The sequence below is a fragment of the Schistocerca americana genome, chromosome 1 (genome assembly GCF_021461395.2).
Source record: "Schistocerca americana isolate TAMUIC-IGC-003095 chromosome 1, iqSchAmer2.1, whole genome shotgun sequence".
Classification (NCBI taxonomy): Eukaryota; Metazoa; Arthropoda; class Insecta; order Orthoptera; family Acrididae; genus Schistocerca; species Schistocerca americana.
In genome coordinates, this window is record NC_060119.1 from 1,261,783,600 (window position 1) to 1,261,803,066 (window position 19,467).

The 19,467-nt window shown below is 43.0% G+C and overlaps 1 protein-coding gene across 2 annotated transcripts in view; it reads right to left on the reverse strand.

Annotated features, from left to right (window-relative positions):
- Positions 1-19,467, reverse strand: part of LOC124577539 (EF-hand calcium-binding domain-containing protein 4A-like) — a 797,374-nt gene that overhangs the window by 290,177 nt on the left and 487,730 nt on the right. Inside the window, exon 1 of one of the 2 annotated variants that reach the window (XM_047131239.1) lies at positions 1,579-1,649. The exons of the other annotated variant lie outside the window; for it this stretch is intronic. Coding sequence (XP_046987195.1) covers positions 1,579-1,638 — 60 coding nt within the window. The 5' untranslated portion in view covers positions 1,639-1,649. Of the gene's footprint in view, positions 1-1,578; positions 1,650-19,467 lie in introns of those variants that run through there. 2 annotated transcript variants of the gene reach the window in all.

Here is a 19,467-nt window from a genome sequence, read left to right on the forward strand (position 1 = left end):
TTTTGAACGCCTCAGAGGAGAAATGCTAAACTGTATTTATTTAGACTGTCATCATTACGCAGAAGAGAAGAGGTAATGTTAAAGTTACGAAAATCTTTTTAATATTTAAGGTAAATTTGAACAGTTATCAGTCACCTGCACAAAGGAATCTTTATGTAAGGACTTTGTTGACTATGGAGGATGAGTAATGTTTGGTACACAAAAAACGGATAAAGGAATCGGTTGTTTTGTGTTTAAGGAGGGTAGGACGTCAAACGGGCCGACTTGGAGCAGGAGAGGCACCACAGGACATTTTAATTTCCACTGTCTATACTTTTACAAATAAATTCATAAAACTTTGAAAGCATGACCAGGAAGCATTCAGGATTCATACTCATAGCAGTGGAAGTTCAAAAACGTAACATAATAATTTTTTTTTACATGTGAAATTTCATTATTTTTAACTTACTATTGGCTTTATTTGTTGGTATAGGTACACTTTTCTTCCTAGGTAAGAGAGAATCTTCTATGAATTTTGCACAGCATACAAACCATAGTTACAGGTGTTTGAAACTGTAGGATTTATTTAATTTATGGAAAAATGAATGAACTGTTACATTTTAAACTTCATGTTTAGAAAAAACTCAAATTTTATAGTTAATTATCTCAATTTTTATTACAGTTTTTTAATAGAGTTGGAAAATTGTAGAGTTTCATACACCTGTGAGACCTGTCTGTATGCTGGGCAAAATTCATCGAAGAATCCGTCTTACTTAGGAAGAAAAGTGTACCAATGGCAACAAATGCAGCCAGTAGTAAGTGAAAAAATGATGAAATTTCACGTGTAAAAAAAGGTATTTTGCTACGTTTTTTGAACTTCCACTGCTATGAGTGTGGGTCCTCAATCCTTCCTGGCCATGCTGATAAAGTTTAATGAATTTATTTGTAAAAGTATAGACAGTGGAAATTAAAATGTCCTGTGGTGCCTCTTCTGCTCCAAGTCGGCCCGTTTGACGTCCTAACCCCTTAATGAAAAATATGTGTTTTGTAATTCCTACGTATGCTAATACGCCGAAGAAAGTTAGCGACCATGTTGAAACTTTAATGCGATACGTAAGTAGAGCAAGAAGCCACAAATAAACTATGAATACTACTGAAACTAATAGCTTTTGCTTAATTTACTGTACAGGTAATTAACACTACAAAATCTATTATACTAATTTTTGCAAAGCTTCGACTGCGAGCTTTGAGTTCTCTCATTTCCCTGGCTGAAAGTGATTCCGCAGTGCTGAACCCACGTCAGGCGTGACGGCACTTGCAGATTCTGCTACCGAGACTTCGAGGGAAGGTCACACCCGAGGCGGCGAAAGCGTCTACAGTCGTTGCTCACAGTTTGTGACGAGGAAGGCTAGGTCTCGAAAACAACTACTGTGTAACCGTCAACTGAAAATACTCGTATACCAGTTACACCACGATTACTTCAGGGGTCCCGCGATTCACTGTTTGGAGCATCTCCATCTAGCGCATAATGTCTATGCTTTCCAGAAGGAACTATTTCGGCGAACCCTCGTTTGGCAACAGACGTCGCTTTTGGCTCACCGGCTGCGGGAAGAGGCCCCCGGGCAGGTACTGCTGGCAGATGCAGCTGCAGGTGAACATGTCTCTGGCCAGCTGCGGCTGCTCGACTGACCGCCTCACAGCAGGAGCACAGCTGGCGGGAACCCTCTCCTCGTTTCTCGTCACCCTCTGCTTGGCGCACCCACCCACCCGTTCACTCACCCACTCACTCACTAGCTGCCTTTCTCCCGGCGCCTGCTCTGCTCCAAGCAGCCACATCATAATTAACAACAGGTTCTCGTGCCGTGCACGACGCAGAAACTGAGAATGCCTTTCAGTTCTGGCTGAAAATTGCGGGCGTTCACTCGCGAAACGGAGGAGCATATAGCGCTGGCTGCTGTTATGACGCCACACGAGATTGGATTCCACCCAATTTGCGTTGGTCAGGGGACCTGAAGATGGTGTAATGTAATACCGAAACTTTGCGCTGAAATACATTAAAACCAAAAGAGGTGGCTGTAGGTGTTTCAATTTTCATTTCAGAGGAAAATACATCTGACGACTCTTATGAGGGCAGGCACCCAGCACACACTCAAGTACTACACTCTCTAGGGTGCACGGAGTCATATATCAGTCTCTAATGACTTAAGTCATCGATGGGAAGCCGGCCGCTGTGGACGAGCGATTCTAGGCGCTTCAGTCCGGAACCGCGCTGCTGCTACGGTAGCAGGTTCGAATCCTGCCTTGGGCATGGAAAAGTTTGATGTCCTTACGTTAGTTAGGTTTAAGTAGTTCTAAGTCTACGGGACTGATGACCTCAGATGTTAAGTCCCATACTGCTTAGAGCCATCTCAACCATCTGAACCATCGATGGGATGTTGTAGTGGGACGTTCCTTCTCCGTTTTCCGAGACTGCACTGAAGCAAGCGGTTTCATGTATTCTGGAAGGTAAAATGACCGAAACGCTGCTGTCGATCGTTTTAATGTTCCTAAAACATCAAAACAAACTGCAAAACGATTTAGAAAAGATATCGGAATGGTTTGAAAAGTGGCGGTCGACCCTAAATAACAAAAAGTGTGAGATCATCCACATGAATGATAAAAGGAACTCAAATTACAATTACGAACAACTTAAATTGGAAGGAACACATAGAAAATGTTGTTGGGAAGTCTAACCAAAGACTGCGTTTTATTGGCAGGACACTCAGAAAACGTAACAGACCTACTAAGGAGACTGCCTACACTACGCTTGTCCGTCCTCTTTTAGAATACTACTGCGCGGTGTGGGATCCTTACCAAATAGGACTGACGGTGTACATCGAAAAAGCTCAAAGAAAGGCAGCAACTTTTGTGATACAGGATTTGGGCTGGAAATCATTAAAAGAAAGGCGTTTTTCGTTGCGACGGAATCTTCACACGAAATTCCAATCACCAACTTTCTCCTCCGAATGCGAAAATATTTTGTTGGCACCCACCTACATAGGGAGGAACGATCACTACGATAAAATAAGGGAAATCAGAGCTCGTACGGAAAGATATAGGAGTTCATTCTTTCCGCGCTCTATACGAGATTGGAATAATAGAGAATTGTGAAGGTGACTCAAAATGGTTCAAATGGCTCTGAGCACTATGGGACTCAACTGCTGGGGTCATTAGTCCCCTAGAACTTAGAACTAGTTAAACCTAACTAACCTAAGGACATCACAAACATCCATGCCCGAGGCAGGATTCGAACCTGCGACCGTAGCGGTCTTGCGATTCCAGACTGCAGCGCCTTTAACCGCACGGCCACTTCGGCCGGCGAAGGTGACTCGATGAACCCTCTGCCAGGCACTTGAATGTGATTTTCAGAGTATCCGTGTAGATGTTGATGTAGAACTAGAATGCAAGGGTGATCAAAACCATTGAAGGGAATCGATAAACATCTGTGACACCTCAGATGAGGTTTTTCAAACTAAAATTTGAAGAAAATTACTACGTAATACTTGTGATACAAGTGAGAGATTTAGATTTCAGATTAATGCGGCAAACTAGATTGAGTTTTAAAAACTTGTTTACTACTCAGTAGAAAATTTAAATTTGCCTCACATATTTTAAAGAGAAAAAGAGATTGGCAGGTAAACATTTAAGTGAAATGCGTTCAGTCGACGAGTTGAAAGATTTTGTAACCAACTGGTTTTTTACACTCTTGTACTTTTGATATAAAACCAGATTAATTTGTCTGTGAACCACAAAACACGTTTTTTTCTTCAAAAACTCATATTTGGTTTATGCCTCATATTACGCGACGATTTTCTTAACATGCTTTTTTTGCTGTGTATCGGCTTGGGCAGATTTTTTTTTTACCATCTACATAAAAAAATGTACAGGTCGTGACGTGTAATGCATTTGAAAACGAAATAAGTGGTATTATATTTGCTCGACGTATCTGGTGACTCAATGGATAACGTGCACACACTAATTTTACAGTATGGCAAAATCCAACCAGAGATCTACGGACACCGGTTATGTAATACTAGGTCATGCTATGACTGCACACGAGAGCGGATTTCTCCCAATGTACGTTGGTCTAGGGGCCTGAAGATCGTGTAATGGAACACCGAAACTGGTTGCGTAAATAAATTAAATGCGGAAGAGACGGCTACAGTTGTTCTACACTGAAGCGCCAAAGAAACTGGTATAGGCATGTGTATTCAAATACAGAGATATGGGAAGAGGCAGAATACGGCGCTGCGGTCGACAAAGCCTATACAAGATAACAAGTGTCTGGCGCAGTTGTTAGATCGGGTACTGCTGCTACAATGGCAGGTTATCACGATTCAAGTGAGGTTCAACGTGGTGTTACAGTCGGCGCACGAGCGACAGCCCACAGCACCTCCGAGGCAGCAGAGAAGTGGGGATTTTCCCGTGCGAACATTTCACGAGTGCACCGTGAGTGTCAGGAATCCGGTGGAACGTCAAATCTCCGACATCGCTGGGGCCGGGAAAAGATCCTGCAACGCTCCCAACGCCTTCTCCAATCCTATCTTGACCGGTTCACCGCTTGGTGCAACCAGTGGTTGCTCAAGGTCAATCCTTCAAAAACCCAGGCGATCATTGTAGGCAAAACCACCCCTTCCTTCCGCCTCCTTGATTTCTATCTCACCGTCTATGGCCGTCCCATCGCCCTCACTCCCACCCTTAAGTACCTTGGCGTCATCGTCGACCGTCGCCTCTCCTGGACTCCCCATCTCCAGACAATCCAAGCCAAGGCACGTTCCCGACTCCGTCTCCTCAAGCTCCTTTCCGGCCGTACGTGGGGTCTGGACCCCTCCACCATCCTCCACACCTATAAATCCCTCATCCGCCCTATCCTTTGTTATGCCCATCCAGCATGGATCTCCGCTTCCCCTACCTTTTATAAATCCCTCCAAGTCCTTGAACGCCATGCTCTCTGCCTCGCCTATCACATCCGTCTCCCCTCCCCCACGCGGATCCTGTTTGATCTCATCCCTTTCCCCCACCTCCTCCTTTTCCTTGAAAGGATACGGATCCTGTACACCTCCCGTAAACTTGATCCTCCTTACCCGCTCGTATCCCCGATCCTCTCCCATCCCTGCCCGCTGCCGCGCCTGTATTCCCACGTCCCGCCCGGTCTCCATCTCTCCACCCTCCTTACCCTCTCCCAATGTGGCTTCCGCCAGCTCCCTCTCCCTGATGATGTCCTCGTTCCCTCTATCTACCCCTCCTATCAACTTTGACCCTGCCCCGCCCCCCATTTCCGGTGTCCCTTCCTTTCGGCACCCTCCCTCCCTTCTCTTCTCTTCCCTTCTTTTTCCTTTTCCCCGTCCCCTCCCTCCCCCCTCCTCCCTCGGGCTTCCTCTCCCCCTTCCTCCCTCCCCCCTCTCTCCCCTGCCCGTGGCATCTCTGCTCTCCCCTCTCGCTCTCCCGCTCCCCTTCCTCCTCCTCCTCCTTTGGCAGGTCCCCGGACTCGCACACGCATAGTGAACATTCGTGCGCTGGAGATCATCGCCTTCTGTGTCTGGTGTGTGTGACGTCGTTTAGTGTTTTTTGGTGTCCGCCGTCCCACTACTACGTTCACTTGTGCCGTCGGATTCATCAGTGTTCTGTGCACCGTGCCAACGCGTTTTCAGTGTTGTTATCGTCACGTGTGAACGACTCTGTAAGGGTGAGAGGCGTGTGCAGTTGGAGTGATATGGGACCCCTAATAGTCTAGAAACGACTCTTGACAAGTGGCACATACATAAGTATCTTGTTTAATTACCTGCGTCCATTCATGTCCATTGTGCATTCCGAAATCTTGGGCAGTTCCAGCAGGACAATGCGACACCCCACACGTCCAGAATTACTACAGAGTGGCTCCAGGATCACTCTTGAGAGTTTAAACACCTCCGCTGGACACCAAACTTCCCAGACGGGCGGCCGCTGTGACCGAGCGGTTCTAGGCGCCTCAGTCCGGAACCGCGCTGCTGCTACGGTCGCAGGTTCGAATCCTGCCTCGGGCATGGATGTGTGTGCTGTCCTTAGGTTAGTTAGGTTACGTAGTTCTAAGTTCCAGGGGACTAACGACCTCAGATGTTAAGTCCCATAGTGCTCAGACCAATTTGAACCATTTTTTCTTCCCAGACAGGAACATTATTGGGTATATCTGGGATGCCTTGCAACGTGCTGTTCAGAAGAAATTTCCACCCTCTCGTACTATCACGGATTTATGGACAGCCCTGCAGGATTCATGGTGTCGTTTACCTCCGGCACTACTGCAGATATTAGTCGAGTCCATGCCAGGTCGTGTTGCGCCACTTCAGCGCGCCCACGGGGGCCCTACACGGTATTAGGCATGTCTAACAGTTTCTGTGGTTCTTCAGAGAAATTTTCTTTTCATATTGAACAGCCGACATTCTCGTAACCATCCATCACAAGAAGGACACATGAAGAAACTCCTTCATGGGAGGGATTATCACTCATCAGAAGCAGTGGTGAATGCTGCGGTGGCGATTTTGAAGGAATTCTCAGAAACCGCTTTCCAGCATACATTTGAAGACTGGCAGAAACGCTGGGACAAGTGCATCGCATTCGTGGGAAACTACTTTGAGAATAACCACCAAAATTATGAGGCTGAGTAGAGGTATGTTGTCAAAAAAAAATTATGATCATTCTTTATTGAACAGCCCTCGTTTAAATAGGCGTGGTGTGCAAAGCCTCAGGTAGTCAGCGTTTGGGATCCGTAATGTGAAGTTACTTTGTTGTTCAGTCGGTGCTCGATAATTGAAATGATGACCAGTACGTTAATCCGCGTTTAAACGTCATGTATTTCTTAGCCAGCTAGCACGGAACTGCTTAAATAATGACGGTGCTCGGTCACTCAGAGTTGTGATTTCAGTATGTTATTTTGCCACCAGCGAACTGTGAGACTGTAACTTACAACAGTAGCCTGACGTGACATAAGCTAATGTTACCCTCTCGGAGGATTTTGAGTTTTGACCGAGCGTGTGTCTAATGGATATATAATTTTGAATAGAGTGCAATTAACAGAAAAACTAAAGAGCCTTTAAACGTTGGGGTTGAATGAAAGTAGTAAATTTCGTACACGAATGAAAAAAATGAACGGTCGCCAGCCCAATTAGGCACATAAATTTGGAAATATATGTTTACGAAAATTAAATATTAGTTACTTAAGTTACTTTCATTAATATTTCCCTTTGAATAGTACACAGGATACAAACGAACACAGGGCACTCTGAGCTGTGTGTAGCAGTAGAAACCAGTTTGCAAGGGGGCTTAATTAAAAAGAAAAGACTAATATTAATGAATAAATGCAATAATTTTACTAGCTGTGTGACCGGTTACGAAGTCTCGTAGCCAGTTGGCCCTGACTAGTATTAGCACGCAATCTGACTGCATAAAATCAAAATAAAGAATGGCAAGGAATTTCCATTAACACAATTGATTAATTAAGTCCTCTGCAACTATAAAAGCTACGAAACAACAAAGCACAAGTGTAACTATTCTGTGTGTGGTAGTGTGACTCAACATACATGTAGCTGGCTCGGTTCTTTCTCAAAACGACAAAATATTTTAAACACCATTTACAATGAACTAATTGAAAAACCAGAAATACTATAATTGCACATAGAAACCAGAATTACAAGTCTAATAAATGAACACGAGCCAGATGCTTTGTTGAAAAATGTAATACCTTTTTACCTCATTCTATATTGACGAAAATATTCCATTACACCAGCATCATAAATCAAAAGCCCATCTCCTTTCTCAAATATATTCTGACAATGGCATCTTCTTCCATCTATACATTACACCAACCGAACAGTACAACGTTTCGCCGGCCGGAGTGGCCGTGCGGTTCTAGGCGCTACAGTCTGGAGCCGAGCGACCGCTACGGTCGCAGGTTCGAATCCTGTCTCGGGCATGGATGTGTGTGATGTCCTTAGGTTAGTTAGGTTTAATTAGTTCTAAGTTCTAGGCGACTGATGAACTCAGTACAACGTTTCAGTCAACACTCAGATCGTCTACTCTCTCGCCCAACAGAACGACTGCTCTCGACATCCTCTGAACTACTACTGCCCCAGTGGAGGCGGCGGAATAACAATCTTTGGCGCAATCTCTGGCGCTGTGACTCAGTGCAGCCACCTTTCAAGTTATGAGCATACTAGTAGTCATAGAAAGTAAAATCGTACCAAACTCACGCTGACAGGAGCTACACTCAATATTGTTACTTGGATCATTACTGAAATATTCCTGCTAGAAGTGCAGAACTAAAACTGGCCAGGAGCGACTTCTAACTTCACTGACATATAAATACCACAAGTGAAGTAAATAATACAACAATCACGCTGTTAATACTCCCATCTATAGAAATATATCGATTTCTTTGGTAGAAATAATATTCCAATTATCTTTCTAATATGAGAAGGATATGATGGGGACCCATAAACTGATATTGTCACTAGTCAAACTCTATGATTATTTCAGCAGCAAAATTCAGTTCAGCAAAATTTAATTCTTAACTTCACTTGGAATAATTTTTGGTTTTACTCTTTTCAAGGCTAATTATTCAACACTGATGCCCAATTAACTTCACAAATTCGTTCATGGTAGTAATCAAAGCTAAATTAAGTTTCAAATGAGTATAACTTATATGCCTTCTTTCACCTTCCGCGTGTATTTTAGACAGTAACATTTAAACAGTCTGACACTGAATTTTTGCAAGACGATGCTTTGCAGTAAGTTGACAGTATTTTAGTAAAATTGTAACTAGTTTCACTTTTTAAAATCCTTGCACATCTGACAAACGTAAATAACCACAAACAGTGCATTTGAAACAGGATATTCTGTTTTATAAACATTTAGGAGGGGATCCTGCATAGGTTCATGATCAGGAGAAAAGTTAGGATTCTGAACACAGGTTTACAGCACTTGGATTATTATTAAAATCACTCACACAAATCAACTGGCCCATGCTCTGATACATGTCTGTATGCCTGAAATTGGTGCAGCAGTGACGATGTAGTGGTGGCAATCGACGTGGTGGCGAACTGTACTCACGGCTCTTGATGTTTGAATGCTCTGTACAATTTCTTCTTAGCGACAGATTTTTTAACGTGTTAGAGCCATTCCTTATTGCCGAGAGTACCATGCAACAGCCGAGGCAAAATTCCTAGGAAGGCCGCTTCCAAATTGCCTCCCTTGGAACCGTCGATGTGTACCGTGCAACGGCTAGCCACTCACTGCGTACGGTTCCCGCAAAGGAGTCGCCCAGTTCGACCGCCAAAACCACCTTTTACATCGCACTGAGCCACTTCCGTTGCAGAGGGACTTCAAATGGTTCAAATGGCTCTGAGAACTATGGGACTTAACATCTGTGGTCATCAGTCCCCTAGAACTAAGAACTACTTAAACCTAACTAACCTAAGCACATCACACACATCCATGCCCGAGGCAGGATTCGAACCTGCGACCGTAATGGTCACGCAGTTCCAGACTGAAGCGCCTAGAACCGCACGGCCACATTGGCCGGCGCAGAGGGACTTCCCTATATATTTTACGTTATACAAGCACCCTAAGCATGAACCACCTTCCAATATACAATGGTTTCTTCTAAATACACAGTATTATAAAATTTCATTATTTTAAACATCATTTACCTCTTTCTACATATACATTACAAATTTTAAATTTCCTGTCACAAATCAATGACCTTAAGTAACAAAGAACAAACACTTCATAATCACAGATACACAGTTACATAGTATAAACCTACTTCTAATCGATATAGGTGTTACAAATTTACTGATGTGTGTTTAATACTGAGACTCACACATATTTCGAGGATGACCTTCAAAACATGGAAACTGTGCGTCAGTATATAGCAAGAGCTCGAAAATCATTTGCTGCTGTGCTGTGTTATTTTATTTACCGGGTGATCAAAAAGTCAGTGTAAATTTGAAAACTGAATGAATCACGGAATAATGTAGATAGAAAGGTACAAATTGACACGCAGCTTGGAATGACATTGGGTTTTATTAGAACAAAAAAAAAAAAAAAAAAAAAATACAAAAGTTCAAAAAATGTCCGACAGATGGCGCTTCATCTGATCAGAATAGCAATAATTAGCATAACAAAGTAAGACAAAGCAAAGATGATGTTCTTTACAGGAAATGCTCAATATGTCCACCATCATTCCTCAACAATAGCTGTAGTCGAGGAATAATTTTGTGAACAGCACTGTAAAGAATGTCCGGAGTTATGGTGAGGCACTGGCGTCGGATTTTGCCTTTCAGCATCCCTAGAGATGCCGGTCAATCACGATACGCTTGCGACTTCCGGTAACCCCAAAGCCAATAATCGCACAGACTGAGGTCTGGGGACCTGGGAGGCCAAGCATGACGAACGTGGCGGCTGAGCACACGATCGTCACCAAACGACGCGCGCAAGAGATCTTTCACGCGTCTAGCAATATGGGGTGGTTCTAATAAAACCCCATGTCATTCGAAGCATGTGTGTCAATTTTTACCTCTCTATCTACATTATTCCGTGGTTTATTAAGTTTTCAAATTTATACTGACTTTTTGGTCACCCGGTATAAATGGCAAGGGACCAACTTATGAGACTACAGAAGGTGGAAAACCTGGCCGGTGAGCTCACAAAGGCTCTTACCGAGTAAGCTATCCAGGTAACGAAGATCTGCGCGGTTCAATCTGTAGGAGCACTGACCGCGAAATGCAAGCTTCTGGGGTACCAGTACCGGTCTGGCTCAGCACCAGGAAGTTTGAATTGAAGAGGTTTTTCAGCTACAGGTTAGGGAAAGGGGTGGGGGGGGAGGGGGAGGGAGAGGAGCAGTAGTTATGAGAGACAAGTGACAACGGACGCCAGTGCAGCAAACGGAGACAGGAGAAGCGCTTTCCTCAGCCTGGAACGACGAGAATTCGGCCTCGCCAATTATCCCGGCGTATTACGAGGGCCTCTCTATTATACCATCAGCCAAGAATATTCGTTGCGTAACCTGGATTATGAAACCCTGCGTTAATTACTTCCTCTGTTCCCGGCAGCTGTCAGGACAGATGCCAGTCCAGGGGCAGTATCATTCCGACTAAACGTAACTGACGAAGAACGATCGTTTGGCTTATGAAACGAAATTTGTGTATGCATAGAATATTTATAAATAATGAGAGACACAAGTTGAAAGTAACTTTAAGCGTACGCCACAGAAGGCCACTAGAACTTGTACGTTAGTGATGTAGCGGGACACGTCAATACTAGTGTCAGATTTCTTGTAGATGATTCTCATATCTATAATGTAGTACTGTGTGAAAAAAACTGCGTTAATATCTAGTCAGATCTTGATAAGATTTCGAATCTTTTCAAATATGGATTTTTGCTCTAAGTATTCACTCGATAAAACACTAAAAAATAGTATCCTGTGACTACAATATCAGTGAATCGCGATTAGAAGCAGTCGACTCATACAAACAACTAGCTGTCGAAGTCATTCAATTTGACGCCACTTCGGCGACTTCGGTGTCCCTAATCCAACTTCGTGTTCCAGCAGCGGAAAGGAGACATACCGTTAACGTGGAATTCAAACCACGGATCCCTCCTGGTGACTCCCGACATCGTTGGAAGGTGAAGGCCACATTAAAGGCAGGCTGAAAATGGACCGCTCGGGATTCGATCCTGCGACCTCTCTGTTTCCAGGGACGCGCTTACCGGCTTTCCACCAGACCCGAAAGGTGTAACAAAGCAAGTAGAATGATCGCATTGATGCAGTATTAACAAGTAAAGCGGACAATACATCTTGGTTCATTATTACGATACCGGGAAACTTCAGTCTACAAAGTAGATTCTTTAGAAAACTCTCTCTTGGCCGTTCTATAATTTTGTTCAAGTTGTAAGTGGGCTGCTTCTGTGTTGGCAGTGCAGTGTAGCGCTTTGCATTGGGTCTCTGACTGCGCTTTCTTCGTAAGAGACTCTGTGGCTGGTCGGACTCGTTGTTGGAAGTTAATCGCCAGTAGTGTTGTGCAGTTGGAAGTTAGTCGCCAGCAGTGATGGAAGTACCGTTGGGCAGTTGGAGGTGAACAGCCAGCAGTGATGGGTGTTAGATGTGAGAAGTTAGCATTTATGGAGGGTAGAGGTCTGAAGTGTTAGCGTAGGCGAACGATCTGTATATGTTAGACTTGGAGATTGAATATTATTCATTATTATATACCTTTGTACCAGATGTCAATGACGATTTCTATTCGTGTTTGAACTGGATGTCACATTATTTGGTTTGCAACAAAATCTTTCCTTTGCTAACCACATGCCTATTAGCAGTTAGTGGCTTTAGTAGTTAAAATCTTTTATTTAGCTGCCAGTATTGACGCTCGCTGTATTGCAGTAGTTCGCGTAATGAAGACTGTTGTGAGGTAAGTGCTTAATGAAATGTGTAGGTTATTGCTAGGATATCTTTTAAGTCAGGGCCATTATTTTGAATTAATTATTTGAAGTCAGGTTACCTTTTTTTTTTTTTTGAGCAGTCAGATTGCGTTGCGCTAGGATATTGTGGGTCTCAGGCATTCAGCAATTTAAATACAGCCACACTCATTTAAATAAAGAAGTTTCAAGGTATGTGGCGCCGATACACAATATAATTTCTAGAGGATACAGAACCTGTAGAAAGAAGGACAGAGTCTATGATAACAGACGATATCGTGACGGAGATGCTGAAAAACGTTGTCAGGCGTTTGAAGATAACCGCAAACTATCTCCTGGAAGCCTACATACAAAGGTTCAAGGACCACGGGATTTTCTCTGCCCGGGGATTGGGTGTTCGTGTTGTGGTCCTCATTTCATCAGCATCATTCGTGACTGTGGTTAGATTGAACTGTGAAAAAATTTCGATTGTGTAAAAATTGGGACTTTGTACGGGCGCTGCTGACCGCGCAGTTGAGCTCCCCACAAACCAAACATCATCATCATCATCATCAAGAACCACCATTAAGTGAAGAATCTGTGATTCGACTACAGCCTGTTACGTATCGCTTCCGTAACGACCGTTACACTAATTACAGTGCGCATCGATGCATTTGAGAGCAGCCATTCTTCCTGCAAGGTATTCACTGATGGTACAGAAAGAGACGCCAACACTTGATACAACGGGACATGACTTATGCCATGCGCATAACAGTGGTTAACAGGGTATTGACAATACAGTAGAAGGCCTATGAAAAACTGATATGCGAAAACAAACGTTTCCTTCATTCAAGCGTTGATAAGCTTTCCATGTTACTGACTCGAAGAACATGGCACACAGACCGTACTCCACAGTATTCTAGATAAAATCTCCCAGTTCAGTGCATTAAACGGCTATATATCTATTTCGGTAAGTTGTATATTTTACGAGTAACTATGAAGTACACTGGACAGGGTATTTTTAGGAAATGCTATGCCCGACGGTAAGGCTAGCTTGAACATCGGAATGCTTTATTAGGCAGTGGGCTACTGTAAGTGGCTTCCCTCCGACCTTGATACTGACTCCGTATTTTGGACAGCCAGTATCGTGGGATTGCGGTCTCCTGTGAAACTTCGCATTTTTTTACCTAACAAAATATTGGAGCGGTGAAAAAAATCCTGGGGATGACTAGAGTTCTGTTGTGTGACATTTATCCAGTAAACCACTGCCTTCTAAACATGTGCGACGTTGATCATCACTTTGTCGTTGGAGTTTTTGTTTCTACACCACCAGAGTGAGCGCGGGCCACAGAGCCAGATAGAGCAGTTTCACTCTCCCAGATACCCAATAGCGCTAGATAGCAGAAGTGTTATAATCACATCCTTAACAGCATATTGGTTCACATTTGAAACGTAATACATCAGCGATTCTGCGTGGCGTGCATTCGGGCTGGATCTGAAGGTCTTAGAAGTGGTCAGTCGCTGCACGGAGACGGACGAGGGCCTCGAGAAACTGGTGTGCTGCGGTGCTGTCTGCCGGACGTCACTACGGGGTGTGGGGGGCGTGGCCTGTGTCGACACATCATCGTGGTGAAGCGGCTGGTGTCTTTCGCTGGACGGACGGACAGCGAACGCAGCTGAGGCGGAGACAGGGGTTTCTGCGCTTCCTGAGGAGCACTAACTGAGCCCTTTTGCAGCTGACAGTTGCACATTCGTGGCTGTGTGGTTGTGACCTTATAAGGCATTTGATTGTGTGAATCAAGGTATTCTCCTAGGTAAGTTGAAGTTTTACAGGACTGATGCTGTAGCCTCCCAACGTAGCTACCCAAAATAATGCAGAGCGTCGTACTTGTAATGCAAACAGTATGGTCCAGGGGCATAATTCTGAATGTGGAGAAAACACGCGTGGGGTTCCCCAAGAGTCCATCTTAGGTCCACTATCGTTCCTCATATACGTAAACGATCTTCCTTGTAACGTACAACAAAAAGAATTAGTTCTTTTTGCAGAACACTCTAATAATTAATCCATACGTATATACACAAACAGAAGAAATGGTAAACAAGGTTCTTGAAAGTAACATTGGTCTCCTGCGAATGGTGTCAATCTCAATACTAAAAAAACGCAACGTACTCGGTTCTGCACATCTAGGAGTACCACACCAGTGATAAGTGTAACACATGGTGAGGAAATCATAAATAGGGTGGAATCTTCAAAATTCTTCAGTGTCCATATCGATGAGAATTTAAACCGGAAAAAGCACATTTTGGAACTGCTAAAACAGCTTAGAATCAATGGAAATCTTTGGGCGAGAGAAAACAATAAGTTGACATATTTTACATAATTTCATTCAGTAATATCGGATGGAATAATGTTCTGGGATAACTCATTTTTAAGAAAGAAAGACTTCACTGTTCGTAAACGTGCTGTAAGAATAATATGTAGCGCTCACATGCGATCATCTTGTAGACATCTGTTAATCAGCTGGGCATTCTGACTACTACTTCACAGTATATTTATACTCTCATGAAGTTTTCTGTCGTAAATAATCCATAAGGAAAAATGATCTACATATTTACAACACTAGAAATAAACATAACACTCACTACTCCACATTAAGGTTGTCCTTAGCATAAAGAGGTGCACAACGCCGCAACAAAACTTTTTGATCAATTACCAAATGATATAAAATACCTGACAGAAAACAAAGTGAATTTTAAAACAAACTGAATAGTTTTGTCCTTCTGTTGCACAGAAGAGTTCCTATTGTTGTAATGTGTAAAATGTGATGGGTAGGAATCACTAATAAACTGATGGGCAATATCTGACAGAAAACGAAGTAAATTTTAAAACAAACTGAAACGTTTTGTCCTTGACAACCTCTTCTGTTGCAGTGGGTAGGAATCACTAACAAACTGATGGGAAATATCTGACAGAAAACGAAGTAAATTTTAAAACAAACTGAAACGTTTTGTCCTTGACAACCTCTTCTGTTGCACAGAAGAATTCCTATTGTTGTAACGTGTAAAATGTGGTGGGTAGGAATCACTAACAAACTGATGGGAATGTAAAATGACTCTCTCCACATAATTACGATTTAGCGCACAAAATGTCGCACGGAACATTAAGCTAACTAACTAATAAACGGAGAACTAGGTGACAAAATTCTGTACGGCCTGTTGTTGTTAAATGACAAATTGTGACTGTTTGTTGATGACACACAGGAGGGCACTGTGACAGTGACTGCAGGCTACAAACAGTGAGTGTGAATTAATTGTATCAATCCTCAGATGTTCCGTTAATATTATAACGTGAGTGTGACTGCTGAGAATTTGTCTTGTTAGCTGCTATATGAAAAACGGTTTTTTGTACTATTGTAAAATAATTTATTATTATATTTGCGTCGGTAGTTTGGTACGGTAGTTTCTGCAGCTGGATGTGGTAGCTCTCTGATGACGTTGGTAGCAGTAGAGCAATGCGTAGTTGTGTGTTACTATCCTAGTTAAGTGCAAAAGTTACTTTGGCATCTTATGTTTTAGTGCTGTAGTTGTCTCAGATGTGATTACTGGTTATAAAGTTTTAAACATGGCTGCGTACTCAGCGACCGTTTACAAACTGAAGTTAATTTAAGTATTTTGACACTTCTATGAGTGCCTTCATCAGAAATTAAATATTCAAATTGGCCTATAACAGAAGTACAAAATTATGGGAATTTTTTTTAATATAATATTGGAAGTACTGACCAACAGTACAACAAAGAAACAGTACTTAAATGTCACGTAAAAGACAAATATCAAGCGCTAAAGCTTTAGTCACAAAAATTTAAAAAAAATTCATGGAAGGCGAGCCACTATGGGCTGCTCATACATGTAAAGCCACAGGCACCAACAGACTGAGGCGCCCGTGTTAGCAACTGCGGGCATGTGAACATTACACCAAGAGTACCATCTAAATATTGTTCATATGTTTATACTTTAAATGTTAGGCAGCTCCGTTACATTTACGGCTACTAGATGGCACTCTTGGTGTAATGTTCACCTGCCCACAGTTGGTAACGCGGGCGCCTCAGTCTGTGCTATTTGTGGCTTTATACGTAGGTTGGAACTTATACAGTGGCAACACTTCTGTGGAGACACTATGCAATGGAAACTACTATTGTCGCTGATAGCACACTTTGTTGACATACCTACCTTACCTCCGAGTAAACGGACTCGCCCGTCCCACGACACCGGCGTGCGCACAATCGAGGGAAACAGTCACTTGTGAGAGAGCGGTCTAACGTAACGACGTCACTATGTTTTCGAAACAGCAACAACGGAGTTGGATCAAGATTGAATGTGCCAGAGGTCGTACAGCACGACAGTGTCATCAAGGTCTTCAAGAAGCATTGCCATACAGAACAGAGGCACGTTGGGTGAAAGCCTTCCAACGAAGGTCGGCAAACTGTGGCAGACATGCATCGGGCAGGTCGCCATAGCGTCTCTGAAGAAGAAGTGTATGCTGTTGTCGCGTTAGTGGACAGTGATCGAAGCCATACGATTCGTGAGTCCGCCCACGAAACCGAATTAGATGGGTTCCGCATGACTTGACGGAAATGCAGAAATGGACGCGTTACGACGCTGCTCAGACGCACTTGGAGCGCTATGAGCGCGAAGGACAGGCTTCTAACTCCGTACCGTATCATTGGATGACACATGGGCCACATCGTACAAGCCAAAACTGAAACTCCAATCCAACGAATAGCGTCATTGTGGGTCGTCGCCAAAGTCGAAAGTGTGTCAGAGCCCCAGTATGGTGAAAGGTATGGTGATCCTCGTGTACGACTATGGTGGTGTTATTCTAACGCATTGCGTTCCTCCACGGCAGGCTGTCAGTGCACAGTATTACTGTTCGTTTTTGGAGCATCACCTGTGACCAGCTTTGCGAAAGAAGCGGCGACACTTTCCGCGCAACCCACCCATCATTTTGCACGACAACGCGCGGGCGCATACAGCGCGAGCTGTGGCTACTCTGTTCGGTCGATTGGACTGGGAAGTACTGTACCATCCACCATACTCCCCACATTTAAGTCCCTGTGACTTTGATTTGATTCCGAAGATGAAGGAACCACTTCGTGGCATTCGCTTCAGAACTGCTCCAGAGATTCGACAGGCAGTAGACCGCTCCATTCGCACAATCAACAGAATAGGCTCTGCTAACGGTATACTGCGCCTTCCACACCACTGGTAATGGCTTCTACACAACGCTGGTGCCTGCTTTGAAGGACAGTAACAGGTGCAAGCATGTAACTCTTTTGTATCGGTTCTGAATAAACACTTGCCACTATTTAAGTTTCAACCCTCGTATGTATAAACAGCCCGTAGTGTCTCACCTTCCATGTATTCTTTCTTAAATTTTTGTGACTAATGCCTTAGCGCTTGATATTTATCGTATACGTGACATGCAAGTACTGTTTCCTTCTTGTACTGTTAGTCAGTGCTGTAACACCATAGCTCTAATGCTGCACCGATGTATTTTGCCTTTTGTTTTGTTTAATGTTATAACGCTGAGGTTCTGTAAATGTTCTTTGATTGAATCAATAACACAAAACTGTATACTCCTATCTTTGTAAAAACTTTGATATCATGATTGGATCTATACAACGTAGTGTATCTGTCATTTAAATTCTTTGTACCAATTGGAGGGAGACAAAACTTACTGTATACATTTGGAATTTGCTTAAACAATTTTCTTAGAAATGTCAATATGTGCAAAGGTTCTCTTTTATTTAAAATGTTTGTTCTCTGTTATGTAAACTGCTAACTTTCACTTAGGGTTCTTAGTTATTTTGTATGTAAAAGGTGTTGTGGTTCCCCTCGGGAACGGAAGCATGCAGCGCACGCAAATTGTGGTTGGCCTAGGTAGAAAAGGTGGAATTGAGAGTCAGTCGGGGATGAGCTACCCAACTATCAACTGCTCATGTAAAAGTTGTGTATTGTACTGGTTCCGAGAGAGGCCTTTCCTGACGCTTTCCAGTGCCTCGGATGGATGGATAAAGAGCTGGAACTATTCTGGAATTGGTATCTATCTTCGCCACCAACAAATGACAGAGTCCAACAATTCTACCTGCGGATCCACCTACCAACACGCATTCGCCACCACGTTGCGCAATCACTAGAAAGGAACCAAGAACTGTAAATACGTAAAGTGAAGAATCAGCTCATTGGATGTTTTAGTGTGCGCAAATATAAGGTAACTTATACTTCAACTCTTATACCTACCTTGATTTTTTTATCCCTATGTCACATTTCCACTTAGGGTCCTTCCCATGCTAAAGTGATTACCGAGTGCCCTTATTGAAAGAACATTATAGCCTAGTGTTTTATCTAATTAATGTTTCTAGAACATAATAAAATGAAAGTTAAAGTTATTGTGGCAAGATAGTGAGCTAAAGTACATGATGCTTGCTGAAAATAATTTTTCTATTAAAACTGCTTATTAATATGTTGTTGCCAATTTCAATATTAAAAGTTCTTAAAACTGAGTATTGTGAAGTTTTGCTTAGTAAATCATCACATTGCTGCTTGTTGCAAATCGCAAAAGGTGAGTCAGTTTCTTACAGATATGTTGAGTTCTACTGCAGTAAGAGTTGAGAACTAATACCTTGTTTCTTTAGTGCATTGAAAGTGTGTTTAGTATGCTCTGCTACATTGGTCAAGATTAAGGGCCCCCCTCCACTGAAAGTAGTTCAAATGCACAAAGTTACTATACAAGTGAACTTCTGTACAATATTGGACACCCCTTGTGTATTAAAAGTGCATATTAATGGTGTAACAGGATCAACAGTTAGTCTGTTGTGCTCATGCTAGATAACGATTAATAGAAAGACCACTATCTATGAAAACAATAATTTCTTTATTCAAAAGACAGTGAGAAGTAACCTGTTAGTGAATTCCATTTAACTTTCATTCTAAATAGAAAAGTATTTAGCTGAGAGAGACTTAACC